Source organism: Carex rostrata, chromosome 21, assembly GCF_964058835.1.
Source record: "Carex rostrata chromosome 21, lpCarRost1.2, whole genome shotgun sequence".
Lineage (NCBI taxonomy): Eukaryota > Viridiplantae > Streptophyta > Magnoliopsida > Poales > Cyperaceae > Carex > Carex rostrata.
The window spans coordinates 1078977-1095106 of record NC_135938.1 but is presented as its reverse complement, the minus strand read 5'-3'; the positions used below and the strand labels follow the sequence as shown (position 1 = coordinate 1095106).

Here is a 16130-nt window from a genome sequence, read left to right as displayed (position 1 = left end):
CCAATTAAAGTCGGTGTCCCTGTTGGATAGACTAATTATAACACGCATGAAGCGTGGAAAAGCAATCGGTTCCAAAGATTAAAAATATAAAAATCCTCGAAAAATAAAAGGAGCAAAGAATGAAAATGGTCAAGTCGAGGATATGATAATTTCAAATAAAACTCCAGAAGATAATAAAATTATAAGTAATATTGGAGTTCCAGCAGAAACTCAAGTATCTGAAATTCATGAAAATAATGAGATCTCGATAAATTATATCATGAATGAAATAAGATGGAACCGAGATGAAATTGATATCAATAATATTTTTGTATATAATATAGCGCTAAACATAATAAATATTGAGGATCATGACTAGAAGTCTATTAAAGAATGTCGACAAAGAAATGATTGGCCAAAATAGAAAGGTGCAATTGAGGTAGAGTTAAACTCTCTTGAAAAACGAAAAGTTTTTGGACATGTAGTCCTTGTACCTCGAGGTATAAAACCAGTAGGATATAAATGAATATTTATGAGAAAATAAAATGGAAAAGGTGAAATTTTGAGATATACTCACCTGTGGTGGATGCAACAACTTTTTGATATATAATTAGTCTGGCAGTCCATGAAGGACTTAATTTGCACCTAATGGATATAGTTACAGCATATTTAAATGGCTCGCTTGATGATGATATTTATATGAAAATCTCTAAAAGATTTAAGATGCATGAAGCATGTAATTTAGGTTCTCGAGAACATTATTCAGTTAAATTGAATAAATATTTATATCGATTAAAGCAATATGGACGCATATGCTATAATCGTTTAAGTGAATATTTATTGAAACATGGATATAAGAATGATACGACCTGTCTATGTATTTTCTTAAAAAAGATATAGAAATGATTTTGTTATAATTGCAGTTTATGTTGACGATCTAAGTATCATTGGAACTCCTGAAGAGCTTCTAAAAGAATAAATTATTTAAAGGAAGAATTTGAGATGAAAGATCTTGGAAGAACAAAATTTTGCATTAGATTGCAAATTGAACATTTAAAAATGATATTTTTATGCATCAAGAAAATTATATTGCAAGAGTGCTGAAATAATTTTATATGGATAAATAACATTCATTAAGCACTCTGATGGTTGTAAAATAATTAGATGTGAATAAAAATCATTTAGACCTCGAGAAAATGATGAAGAACTATTTGGTCCTAAAGTACCATATCTTAGTGCAATATGAGCACTTATCTTGATAGGCATACAATACATGATATATCATTTATAATAAAATTTATTAGCAAGATATAGTTCTTCTATTATGCGAAGATATTGACATATAAATAAACATATATTTATCTACCTATGAGAAAATTTAGCAATACACAAAAGCAAGTCAAGTATGTGTTTGGTTAAGATGTGTAATTCAACACATTCGTCAGACATGTAGATTGTCTTTTAAAGAAATGATCCCGAAGATCATATATGAATATAATTTTATATGTATTGCTCAATGAAAGGAATGATACATTAAAGGAGATAAAACAAAACATATTTCACCAAAATTCTTTTTCACATATGATCTCCAAAAGAATAATGTTATTAATGTTCAGCAAATCCGTTCAAGTGAAAAATCCAGCAGATTTATTCACTAAGGCACTCCCTACTGCAATATTCGAAAAGCTAGTTCGTAATATTGGAGTTCGCCGACTTAAAGATCTTGATTGATGCTGTCATGAGGGGGAGTTAATATGCACTATATTTTCCTTAACCATGATTTTTCCCACTGGGTTTTTCTGGTAAGGATGTAGTTGCGTATTTAGAAGAATATTGTACTCTTTTTCCTTCACTAGGTTTTTATCCCATAGGGTTTTTCCTAGTAAGGTTTTAATGAGGCATATTCTTATATAATTGACATCTAAGGGGGAGTGTTATGAATAAATATTAAATGTGTGGATGTCATTCATATTGTAACTCCCATATTAACCCTCAATTTATTTTCCCACTACTCCATGCATATTGATGCCCACTACTATTGGAATTCATTTCTCCATTTATTATTTGTTTGGTTTTCATTTACAATTTGTAGCCTATAAATAGAGGCATTGTAATCTTGTATTGTATATATATGAGAAATGTATGAATAAAGAGATTGCCATCTTTTCTCTCTATCTTGTTTATTCTTCTTTATGCTTATTTATCTTTATTTTATAACATCAAGAATCATGTCGAGCTTTCCGCAAGCGCTTTTTTTTTACGGAGTTAAATAAAATCATCTAACTATTTTTAATATTTGAAGAGAGATCCACTTACAACACTTAAAACTTAAAATATCTTACAATAATTTAATTTTGCGATTCTCGAAGTGCAAATAATCAATCCAAACCATTAAATCTGATCTCTATATTAAAATGTATTTTAAGATCAAATTTTACATTTTTTTTACTATTTATTAAGATTTGACAAAATTATTGTTTTTATACAATTTTGAATTACTGAAAAATAATAGTTTTGTAAAATACTTAATAAATAGTAAAAAAATATATAAAATATAAAATTTGATCTCCAAGTACATTTTGATATAGATATCATGTTTAATGGTTTTGATTGACTATTTAGACTTTAAAAATTACAAAATAAAATTGTTGTAAGATGTTGTAACTTTCAAATGTTGTAAGTGGATCCCTCCTCTATATTAACTGGATATTTTTTATCTAAATTTCAAACCTCTATATTAACGATATTTTACATCTGAATTTCAAATCTTTAACCATTCACAAGAAGAGTATTGCCGCAAGAATTTCAAGAGCGATTCCTCGAGATTCAAATCATTTTATAGTATAAAAATAATTTGATGGTAGATTTAAATCGATCATTATCTCTCCTCTTTATTAAGGAGCTTAATGTCTAGATCCTGTAAGGGTCCTGATTTACTGTTTTTTTTGTTGATTGAATCTGAACCATTTAAACAAATAATCTGTATTCCTCTGATTAAATGCACCCTTTTCTCTATGTAGAAGTCTAAATTTAGTTTAAATTGGACCCGCTACATGTATAGCTACACGAATTTTTCTTTCTCCCCTCAGTCACTGGCAGAAAAGCAGATCGATTTCTCTTTCTCTGTCTTCATCTCCTCCCTCTTTTCTCTCTTGGGATCCTCTCACTCTTTCCTTTTTTCTCTTCATCTCCTCAGTCGCTGGCTTTTCTTCCTTCAGTCGCAAGACAACGATCCCATCTCTGCCCTTCTTCCTTTTCTTTCCATTGCTCTCCGCGATCCCATCCCCGCCTTCTCTAACCTAAGTTATAACCCCTAACCTAATCCCCACCAGCGAGACAGCGAAGTGACCAGCCCCCCCAGACGCGCTGCACACAGTGCTCTCCGCGATCCGTATCTCCGGCTTCCGCCTCCTTGGCCCTAGGTTTTTGAGTCGCTCAACACTCAACTTGTTAGGGGTTTTCTTTTGCTTATGTGCCTCGGTGTCACTTGTGCTCGTGGATTGGAAGCAGGACCTAGAGGTGAGGTCGTAGGGTAGCACCACGACCTTGGTATCGTTCTTTACCATTTCAGGGTATGCGGTAAGTTAATTTTTCCTTAAAAAAATGTATAGAGAAGATATGTAAAATCACAAATTGCAGGGTTCTATATGTAAAACAAGAAATCCAGATTTGTGTTTGTGACAACTGTAATTGTTTTCTTTTAGGTTCTTGTAAGAAAGGGGAAGAATCAATATTCATGGATTGGGTTTTCTGGAATTCCAAAAGCCCTGCAAGTTCTCAAGGTTTGTGCCTATTTTCCTTTTTCATTAAAAAATTAAGGTAAAATTTAATGTATTGTATATAGTTTTTGAGATTAAAACGAGATAAAAATGTTCTTATGTCCCTGTCATTAGGATAGCGCAATACAGGATCCTCTTTTACCAAATGCACTGGACAAACCGATTAAAGTAAGTTCGCTATTATCTCTTTCTTTTTTCTATTTAAGATTCTGGTCTTGCATATTTGATGTGCACTTTTCTTGCCAAATAATTTTCTTGGCTAAAATTACAGTTCATATTTGCATTGATTTACAATGTTATATTTCAATGGAAAATTTAAATGAAAGCAAGGGCAAAATAAAACTTTTCAGAAATCACAGTCATGAATAAAGGCTTAACATTTGATTTCAATTCATTATTCTAAATTTTGATCTTGAATAAATGTTTTTGAAGAAGATGAATACTGAATCAATGCACGAATTTTGAGAGAGAGAAATGAACTGGTTTACTTGATTCCTCTCCCATCAACTGTGCTGGCTTTGGACCAAAGCCTGGTGTTGCTGGTCAATTTTTGGAAAAACCAAATATTTTCTCAGTTTATAGTTGTTATATGTTCTCATTTTTTTATGTTGAACAAATTAATTCTAAAGATATATTCTTTTTTGTTTTCAGCTTTGGATCAAAGGAGAGAGAAGTCCCTTGGCCTCCTTACTCAGAACTTTGTCAAGCTTTTCATCACAACATATGTAAGTTGTTAAACTCAGATTTTGCATGTTTATATTCGGAGAAATTTTTATTTTTCTTGTGTTAAAACTGATGGCACGTATGATAAAGCTCATTCACTTGCCATAAATTTTGGATCAGAGATTGGTTGGCCCATGCAAACAATACTAAAGGTGGTCAAAATAAAAATTTATTTCAACTTCAAAACATAAGAACCAACGAACCAGATTGCCAACCAAACCAAATAAACTTAAAAGTTAATACAAGATTTTTGACCAAAAAAAATGTTAAAAAGCTAGGTAGCAAAAAATAAATTCAAGAAACAAGTAGCAACCCATCAAACAAGCAGAGCAACTTAAAACTCCATTTGGGATGCCTCAATTTTTCCTAGCAGACCAAAGGAAACCTATTTCCTTTTGTCATAGCATAAGAAGTTTAACAAATCATACTATCCAATTAATCACGTTGCAAAGCTTAGCAAATAATTGCTCTTCTGAATTATTGTTCTCTATTGTTTAATTTATTGCACATTATGTTTATGCTGATACAATATCACTAGACGAGGCTGCAAAGATACTCCTTGGAGATGGGCATGATGCTATCAATATGAGAAGTACTGCCACCAAGGTTAGTTTGGTCGAATTTTGGTTTATTTATATATATGTAGAGTTCCATATGTTTAGGTCTGTATTCATGTGGGTAGCATGCTTACCTACCTACTATTGTATTTTACCAACAAATTTTGTGTTATTCAACCAACCATTAGGTGCATACATAAGTGACTAAAGTATCCTTTCATATCAACTTGGCAAATTAATGTGTTCCTACTTTATTTCTGCCGAGCTTTAAATTTGGTTTATGGTACTTTCTGGTAGAATCCCAAAATTTGATTGAAGCTACTTCTTATACCATATAATTGAGATAATGATCATGCCTGCTGCAAAGCATCCCAAAATGTTGCTTCTTTGTTGCAAAATATGATATACAGTTACCAATGTTCTTTTCACATTACGATAAGATATAGTGTGATTTGCAAAAATATGCCTACTTAAAGTAAAATTTGACATAAACACACGAACAAAATAAATCTAATAATTTGAATTTTGATTGTTTTTTTTTTCATATAGCAATGAGTGATTTTTTTACTCTCTGTGGAGGCAACTTCTTTTCTTTAACGGTTGCTAAAAGAAAAAGTGATTTTTTTTTCTTTTGCTCTTCTTTTTGTTTCTGTGTTGTTATTTCCAACTCTCCAGGTGCATTGATCTATTCCATGCTGGTCATGTTGAGGTCCACTTCACTCTCTCAATTTTAATTTTTTGAATTGCTTTTCCTAATTTGACAAGTAGCTGGCCTAAACACAGACTCCAAAATGACTTTTAGATTTCATAGATTGAAATTGACATAAATTGATCCGAAGGATATTGAATTCACAACAGTTAGGTCTGGTGGAGCTGCATGTTATCTTCAAGATGTTGAGAACAAGGATATCAGTGCTCCTTAATTATATACTGGCAACAAATCTAAGGATAGCTTTTAAATTAATTTTAGGAAATCTTTTATATTTACAATCAAACATGTGTATCCCAAAATAGATGTATAGCTTACAGTCATTTGAATGCAAAAAAAAAAAAAAAAAACTTACAGATTTTTTACTCTCTCCTGATTTATTTATGTAATTACATTTAATATTTATTTATGTAATTCCTTTGTTAAATTTAATTGGGACATTGTGTCACGATTAACACAAGAAAAGATGTGAGAAAAAACAGTGCACATGTGAGATAATTAACAAAGCACATATAACATTTGCTCGCCACAGATATTTCCACTGTCCATTAATCAACATGCCGTGTTTTTTAATTCTCTTTGTCTAAAATTAAAATATCAAAATACTCTTTGTCTTAAATTAATAAATATTAATCAACTTGAAGTTCCTTGATTAAAACAGTTTGTTTACTATGTGCAGACTCAACATGCCGTGAGGTGCTACAAAATATGGTGTCAACGTATTGAAATTACTTACTTCAGTAGCTTTTAGGTTGTTTGTTTTGTTTTAGCTTTGTATGTTGATGGTTTTTATTAGAGAATGCTATGTTTTTTAATTCCTATATTCAATTCAGAAATAATATATTTGGTTTACATTCAGTGATATTTATTTTCTCTATTTTTTATGAAAAAAATACTTTAGTAAATTAGGTTTTCTACTACATAATTTGTTTCCGTTGCTGTGCACGGGCACGATTACTAGTAATTATATTATGAGTGTTCTAATAAAATTAGGTTTAAAACTTTTTTTTCTTCTTTTTTGTTTAAATCTTTATTGTCGTGAAAAAAATTAGGTTTTGGAGACATATTTGATAATTTCTAATTAAAGTTGAATATTAATAAAAATGTCGGATTATAACCCTACTCATTATTCCTTAAGAAAATCCAAAGTATATTGCATCATATTCACGACAATTGTTAATTGTATTAATTTATTAGAACACTCATAATAAATTTGGGATTCGGTACAATAAAGAAGAAAAAAAATCCAATTTTTTTTTTCTTTTTAGACAAAAAAAATTTAAACAATTTTTTCGCATTTTTATCGCGAATAATTCGCGACTCGTATTTTATTCGCAAATAAAACGTATTATATACTTTTTTGCGTTTTATTTGGAATTCAGTTCAAAAACGTAAAAAAAACAAACAAATAAAATACGAATTAATTCGCATATATTGTTACTATGCTTGGTAGCCTCTCTGCGAAGCTTTCAAAAACAAAAATATGTATGTTAACTAGACTATTCTTTAATTAAATGTTCAAAAGTAAATAGTTTTAACATGATAATTATGTTGATATTAAATTACAGATAAAATATTTTTTTTGTGAAATAATATGCTAAATATTAAATAAGTTGTATAAGTAATCTTTTTTTAGATACTGATCAAAATCCAAAAAAAGGACGATCTGATTTTAAGAGCAAATAATAGCAGTTATAGACTCTAAATAACGGAATATGCCTTACAAATTCAAGACCTAAAAAAAAAAATCAACTACCATATTGTTTTTCTGTAGATTAAATTATTTATTAATCTACGTACTTAAATTCGGTAATCTTCAAAATAAAAAGTTTGTTATGAATTTGTAACATATCGTCAAAGCACTGCTAATTTTTTTTGTTTGTTTGTTTGCAATATGCATGTTAAATGCACATGTATGGACATCAAATGACCGCTTAGTAATTAAGTATCTTTCGAAATATAGTAGAAATCATAGATAATTTTATTTTTGTGGAGATTATTTATCGTATTTTAATGCTAATATATTAATTTTGGATAAAGTAACTTAATTTATATTGTAATTATGATCATACAGGTGCAAATCAAAATGATTGAATTCTTTATTTATGATTCCATAAATATAGATCTGCCATTTGCATTAATTGCTAATACCTCAATTGTTTCCTTATAATAATAATTTAATCTAAAATAAATATTGAAAGAAGAATTTATTGAGGACATACAAAAGAGGAAAAAATTATTTCAGTATATTGGAGTTCTTTCATGCTTTCAAAAAATAGCAAAAAGAGAAAGTAAAAGTCACAATATTTATCTATATAGGAAATCTAATTATGGATATGAAAAGAAATTAATTAAATTTTACATGTCCAGCAAGTGTCTTCATCCAACAGAACTCACTATTCAGTTAAAAACACAACTTCAATCCCAAGAAAAATAGGATAATTATCTTTGGTATATAGCATAATTAAGGTATAATAATGGCTAACATCACCAGTACTAACATGGTAGCTAGGTTGAGTATCACTACTCCCAGAGATGAAGTACTTGACTTAATTGCATGAGGTGTTTGTGGCCTGGAAAAGGAAATTAGCATTAACATAAATAAATTCACAAAATTGTGGAAGGAACAAGCTTAGTTTGCTAGAGAGTAAGGCTTGGGTGCTATGAATAGCATAAGGTCATTTGTGCTACGGCTTCAAAAATCTATCATATAAATTTTAAATTTCAATTTAAGTAGTTCAATAAATTAGTTATATAATCAATTTATAGAATATCAAATTTTACTATTTTTATGATTTATCATATATGACAAAAAATGGTCTAAAATATTGACAATTTTCTTTTATTTTGAAGTTATTTTTTGTCATCTTTTATAAATCATAAAAAATAGTAAAAATTAGTATTCTACAAGTACATTATATAACTAATTTACTGAGTAGATCGAAGTTTAAAGTTTATACGATAGATCTTTTAGACCGTAGCACGGAAGGGCTTATATATGCTATCCATAGCACCTAAGCCTTCTCTTTGCTAAAATCCTAGTCTAGTATTCTGAATAGTTCATATTGGTGTCTACTGATGCACACTGGTAGGATCAGCTAACTGAACCAATGGAACTTGGTAGCTAGACTAGGGTTAGCCTAACACCCATTGATGGAAAAAAAAAAAAAAAAAATTACCGTTGGAGTTTGCTTAGAAGACCACAGTACAAAACATTATGTGGCACCATCATCTCTGTTTTGTTATAGCCACCTGGGTCGGCTACTCTGACATAAACCTCTTCGCCTAGATACCATTTGTCAAGATTCTCCGATCGCAGATTCCAGAATCCAACATTGTCTAGAGACACTAATACTGCTGTCCATGCTCCAGGAAAGACCTATTGTTACAATAAAAACAAAAAATTAAATAAAGCAGAAAATGCAAAATATAGAGGATCAGCAAAGCCTATTTGGCAATAAAAAAATTCAGAAAATTGTATTTGGCTTAGAACCTGAGTTGTTGTGCGAGAAACAGCATCCCATTTATTGTATATAGCTCTGCTATTCTTTGACCACTCCCCGTAATCCATCCTAAAATCCATAAATATCTTCATCAGAAGATTGAATATCAAGACCATATGATGAGAGATGACATTGATTAAAAAGAAAAGGAAAAAGAGAGAATAAAGATCATATACCCAACAACAAAAAATGCATATCCATCCAAGTGGAAGGTGCGAATTGTGGTATCATTATTCTCAAAAACAATCTCAATAAACCCCTTATAAGAAGCATTAATAGCAGATCTACCCAGCCGAGGCTGCCTATTCTTTGGCCTAGCAGGGAAGTCTAGTGTATAAACCCCTTCCAACTCATGTAGATCTGCTAGTCTCAAAGGAGTGTCAGGTGGTGTGTACGAGATTCCATTAAGTGTTGAACGCCTCTTTTCATTTATGTAAAGTGGTGGCACGCTTCTTATCAAGTATGTATGAGTTATGTTTATTGAACCATAGTGGAACGAGCCCTGACGATTTGGCCGGGCGGCACCAGCACTTGTGTTCATCCTGAAAATTGTTCACCCGATATAGAGCATTATTTAGATATATCATTTTGATTTCAAAGTACATATATATACCATTAAAATAAAAGACTTACTTGATTGTTTTAGCTTGATCCATGGAATAGGACCGGTAATAAATGTCATTTGGAGGGTCAGGGAGTGAGCCTGATGCAGCCCCTTGTGAATTTGAATAATGTAAAACCGCAACACCAGTAACCCTAGCCCAAGCTGGCTCAGCCGACTCATTGACAAATCTCGCACTGGCCACAATGTAATAGTCGGAGCTTGCATCTTGATCCATTGTAACTAAAAAGGAGTATGACTGACCCACATGTATGTCTAAGTTGGTGTAGTTCTGTTGGATTGTGTAGGTGCCTTCAGCTTCCACTAGTAGTAGATTGTGGCTTTGGATCCTAAAGTTCAAACTAGTGGAGGTGCCAATGTTGTGAACCCGGATCCGGTATGTCTTTCCTGTGTACAATTAAAAATTAGGTTAGTGCTATTGTGCCATGCAGCCTCAGAAATCTGGTTTCCAGTCCAATGGACAAGGATCTGAATTTCAGACCTGACCTTAACTGACCCAAAATAAACCCCCATCAAAAACCAAAAAGATCTGAAACCGACCCAAAAATAAACCCCCATAAAAAAATCCCGATACAATTACAAAAAGATCAACTGAAGTTTCAAGCCATTAGTGCTGTACTCCGAAACAAGCATAATCATTAATCATGAACCCAACCGACCCATAATCCAAATCAAAACTGAAACCCAAATTTGAAATTTATTCAGGTGCCATATATAATTTAACAGTGCAATATGTATATTGACATGACTAGAGTACAATAAGACACTAGCAATAATGCAACTTCTCACCTGATTCAACATTTATAGTTTCATGATCAAAAGTCTTTGGTGCCAGTGTGGGATTATATGGTCCCTTGCCATTAATCAGAACTCCATCAGGTATCCCCAGTTCTTTTCCTTCATCTAGCAGCTTTCTCAAATCCTACAAAAAAAATATGAACAGTTTCCTAAATTATCTCATACCAAACAAAGAGAGACAAATACCAGACTCTAAAAGCTGAACTTACTGTGTGATTTTGGGTGTACCAGTCTCCGATAAAAATTGTGAAATCGCCATCAGGCTGGGCAAATGGAGCTGGTATAGTATTGCGGTTGTTAACTGTGACAGGCCCGAATCCACCAGCAGTCCGTTGGAGGCCCAAGGAAGGGAAGTAGAAGAAGCTTCCAATCTGGTCCTTGACCTGGAACTGGTACGTCCAGTTCCAGCCTGGTGGTATCGGGCAGTTGGTACCAAGCACTCCATCTTGCCAACTGTTCCTTCTGTGTTGTAATCCATCCCTACAATAAGATGCAGAAAGGTGGCACCTAAATTTTCCTCGTTTTCAACTTCTAACTATAGAACTTTCAAAATTCTTCATTACAACAACAAACAACTTTTCTTTTTCTTTTCCTTGGAGTGAGGCATGGACAATCTAGCAAACTAAGTGTGTTTCAATTTCAAATTGAAAAATGAATTTTTGGATAACCATAAATAAGGCTTATGGTGCTTGAACTATTCATTCTGCATATATAACCGTGAGCGCACATAAGAAAGAAGGGTGTTAAACAAAAATATTGGAAGTTTAGGGATTATCATATGATCAGATGAAGCTTAGATAATCGAATAAAAATAAGTTTTCACATCAAATTATAAAATTATAAAGGATAAATGCTGGAGAAATTGGGTACCAGGTGAGTAAGAGCGGCTCGTCCAAGCCATTTAAAACATTGACGACCGCATTCCAATTGGTGGTGGTGTTAATTAAAGGCCCTGGAATGGTCCCATTAACTGTAATTACCTACAAAATTTCCACAATAGCAATCTTAAGTTCCCATAAAAAAGTCACAATATTTTCAGAAACAAAAACAAAAATAGAGAAAAAAAAAACGCAGTTCTATTTTTTTAAACAAGTGCAATATAATGCCATCATGAAAGTTTAATTCATATTTTCAATGCAATAAACCGGCTCAAATCTGTAAATTATTTATGAAATTATAAACCTTCTAGCAAGCACGGAAGAGGTATGAACAAGTAGAAAAGGGAAAAAGAAGCTCTAGATTGTGACAAGCGTTCTTAGTTTACATAAAACTCGGAATAAACACCAATTGACACACAAAATTTAGAACTTTTCAGTCTCAGAAATATTAATTTGACATAGAAAATCTATGAACACTTAGAAATGCAGCATTTGAGATTTCTTCTCAGAGAAAGCAACAAAATAATAAAAAAAAGAGATCTCAGCATTTTCGGGAATGCATACAAATGTGAAAAGATTACAAAAAATAGGGTTCTTTAAACACCTTTTGAGGCACTCCCAGTGGGCTTAGAACCTTGTAATAGACCTCTAAGTAGTAATACCCCGTGGTATTCCCAGAAAGAGAGAAAGAGAGAGAGAACGAAACGAAGACTGAAGCGGCGCACAGTAGCACAGCCGGCGGCAGCCTGGATAGGCGCATGTTAGTGGTATCGGCGCACGATTATTCGTAAAAGAAAGACGAATGGCGGCAGCCTGGTCTCAAATATGCTCTGTTTCTGGTTTCTATTCTCTTCCTTCTCTGCCTTGTGTTTTGTCGTGACTCGAGAACTCCAAACAAGACGAATGGAGCCACTTGTAACCGTTTTAAATGGAAAGGGATCACGCGATTGTTCCTTCATGAGCTCGGTCTATCATAGACCAAAATAATACTAGAGTGAGAGATTTAGAATTTTGGATCCTCGATAATATGGAAATAAATCTGTTGTTATTATTGTAATTGTTCTGTTTTGTTGTTGTTGCATAATCTACATTTACTACTGTGCTCCAAGTCCAGGAATGCTGATCTCCTGTTCTAATTTCTCCGATTAAGGCAAGAAATCCCAAAAAGGATCCGCTCTATTAAGGCAATAATCAATGAGGTAAGAACAATAATAATCACTTTCTCTTATTGCCTATTCATATCTCTGATTGTTGGATTAAGAGAAGAGATTTTGGCCGTCCGATCGTTTTGTTGCCGTTTTTGTTGAAGGCTGTCAGTCTTTTTCTTGAATAGACCCGGTCTACAAAATCCAAGCACCCGGAATCTGAGAAAATGCCAAGGATCTTCTCTCCCCGATATAGTCCAGGTGCATTCGAACTTTATTTGAAACGGAAATTTTTTTTTTTTTTTTTTGAGATAAAAGTAACGCCAAAGAAGTTGTAACTGCATCGACTGATTTAAATTAGATTCAGAAATTAGGTTACGAGATGAAGAACAGCAAACATGAAAACGGAGCGGTATCTAATGGACATGTCACATAAATATTTTGCATTTCAGAGTCCTATACAATCTTCTTCTTCTTTTTTATTGCAATTGAGAATTGGGATTTGGGAACTAGAACAAAAATCCCACAATTACAGAAAAGACGAACGAAGAACAAATGCCCAATGCGGTGCATTATATTTTGTAGTAAGGAAAGAAAAGCAAATTACTTCTGTGAGTTGACACGGTATGCGTTTAATAATACGGAGGATATAAAAAAAAAAATCTGGATCGTTCATTTGTAATTTTCTTTAGTCAGGTACATGGGGTTAGGGCTGCACAAAAAGTTCGTAGTTCGTGATTTGATTTGAGTTTGATTTGAAAAAAGGTTGCAATTAATTTGATTTAAAATTAGTTCGTTCTGAAACAAATCAAATCAGTTCGGTTCAAATCTTATTCAAATCAAACTCAAACTGGATATAATTCGTTCAAAATTGATTCGTGAACTATTTAGGTTCGAATCTCAAATAATGCAACTAATGGATTCAAGCATCAATCTTTCAAAGCTCAAAATTGTTAATATAATAGTAACTTATAATAGAAAAATGTTTCAACAGCGTAAAAAATTAACAATGGAATAAGTTTCATTTGACTATATCTATGCCGTGATTTTAATCAATCCAGGAGCTTAAAAGGTAAGGGAATCTTGAGCTGACCCATAATTCATCAGTGTGAATTCGTGAAAGGTAAAAGGAATCCGTGTGAATTATTTTGTTCCGCGAGAAGAAAATGAATGCATAAAGTACGGGTATAACTAGGGCTACCAAAATAAATTATAGTTCGTAATTCGATTGACTTCGACTTGAAAAATTTGTAGTTTGCAATTAATTCGATTAGAAATTAGTTCGTTCTGAAACAAATCAAAACAGTTTGGTTCGAATCTTATTCAAACTCAAACTCAAACTAAAATAAATTCAATTCGGTTTGATTCGATTGAAATTTAGTGCCTATATGTAGATATAGGAGGTTCGTTTTGACATTCGTGCCAAGTTAAAATTGACAACTCAGATTTAATTGCACTCAGTCAGATATTGCACTGGTTTTCAATTCTCTTACAAACCACATAATCGTCAGGTTTTTAATAAGTAAACTAGTATTGTGCCCATACGTTGCAACATATATTATAAGAGAATATAAAAAAAAAATCTCATATAAAATGATATATTTAAAAAAAAAATTAAACTAAATAACAAATAGCATTACTAAATGACATTTACACGAAAATAACATATTTCAATAAATGACATATATATATATTTTATCTTTTTTTAACATGTTTTCATACAAATCTCATATAAAATGACATATTAAATGACAAATAACATTTCTTAAATGACATAAAAAAAAAAAATGAAGACATAATCAATCAATTATCAATCAATCTAAAATTCTTTAAATGATATTTAAGAAATGGGAAGAATGAGGACAAATCAAAAAGATGTATAGAATCAAAAGAAAACAGACTATTTGATTGGAGGGCTGATATTCAATCTGAAATTTCATCTTTTAATTACAGTTGTTAGCGAATAAGGATCTCTACGTAGTTAATATAAGAATAAAGTTATGAAGATATCATGTAAGATTAGTCGGTAATGATCTTATCTACATATCGTCCTAACCAAATTAAACTTACAATTCAAATCCAATATATTTGGTGATCACATATTTAAATGCGGTACATATATCTGAAGCATGAATGACAAGATATGGAACCACTAATGTACAGTACATTGAAAATTTTGAAATTTTCCACTGCTGTCTGAATTTTAACGATTTTTTTATGCATTTTCAGATAATCACAACACTATAAAAAAAAATTGGTCAAGTAAGCTATCTTCATATCTAACTACAAGTCTCTCTGCACTGCACATATCTTTTCTCGAACTTGTTTGACCTTTCTTTAGAAATATATTGACAAGATCAAATATGTTTTTATGTCCAAATAAAAAATTAAGCACTACAACTTTAAAGGCTTGTAAGGATACTACAAAATACTATGAGAGGTACCTGCAAACCAGCAGCAGGCAAACATATTAAAAAAACAATCTCCATCAATAATAAAAAAAATAATGTTTTTTTTCTCGTTCCTAGTTCCTACTAAAAATTTAACAAAACTGAAAGGAATTGCTAAGTTGGTCAAATATTTCTTCAGCCTCATTGCAGGAGTTTCCGGTTGAAATGAGGATCCAAATTAAGCAGCAACCAAAGAAAGACTGGGACAAGTATTGACTATTGAGTGAGCTCCAATTAGAGTAACGGCTTCGCGGTGGCTTAATCATGTGAGGAAATTCAGTTCCTTCATTGCCACTTTATTTTCTATTTAATTCTATGTATACTAATACTATAGTCTATAGTTTAGTAAGGTAGTGTAGCTAATTTATTATCTGTTTAAGGGTCTGGTCTGTTTGGTTTAATATGAAAATGAGAATATCAATTTGTGAATCCTCAAAGACTTTCAAGTTTCAACCCATAGAAAATTTAAAATACATGAGAAATTTGTCGGGAATTTTATTTTTATAGATAGAATGCTAAAATCAAACTATATTAAGTGTGTTAATAATAATCACTAATTCAGATTAATATACTTGTGCACATCATTAAGGAACTTAACTCAAAATTAACTTGATCTATCTCAAATTAAGTGTTGCTAATTTAATTATGTTTAATGTTTCGTATATGATAAAAAAAAAATCTCATGAAGTACGTATAAAAATTTGGGAAAAAAGAAACAGAGATCTAAGCTAGCTAATGGTTTTTTCCCCATGAAATAAAAGGCAAAAAGTAGGAAGAAAACCCATATAGAATAGGAATTTATACTTAACCTCTGAACAAGTCTCATAGAAAAATTCCTAAGATTCCAACTTTTTCAAAAATTCCCATGGGTACTGCTCCGACCGAACAGGCCCCAAGGTGAAGACCTAGTATAGTAATGGCATGGGTCTCATTATGAGAGCAGCTAACATGAAGTGATCGCTCGTGCCAAATCTTCACATACTACAT

General features: G+C 31.9%; 1 protein-coding gene across 1 annotated transcript; it reads right to left on the bottom strand.

Annotated features, from left to right (window-relative positions):
• Positions 1 to 8086: 8086 nt before the first annotated feature.
• LOC144573383 (monocopper oxidase-like protein SKS1) lies at positions 8087 to 12324 on the bottom strand. Its single transcript, XM_078323161.1, has 9 exons — positions 12153 to 12324; positions 11541 to 11650; positions 10880 to 11150; positions 10662 to 10794; positions 9884 to 10259; positions 9427 to 9792; positions 9241 to 9319; positions 8927 to 9126; positions 8087 to 8320 (listed from the first exon to the last, which is right to left on the bottom strand). Exons 1-9 carry the CDS (start codon positions 12306 to 12308, stop codon positions 8212 to 8214), a joined length of 1800 nt encoding a protein of 599 aa, XP_078179287.1. The 5' UTR covers positions 12309 to 12324; the 3' UTR covers positions 8087 to 8211.
• Between the last annotated feature and the right edge of the window lie 3806 nt (positions 12325 to 16130).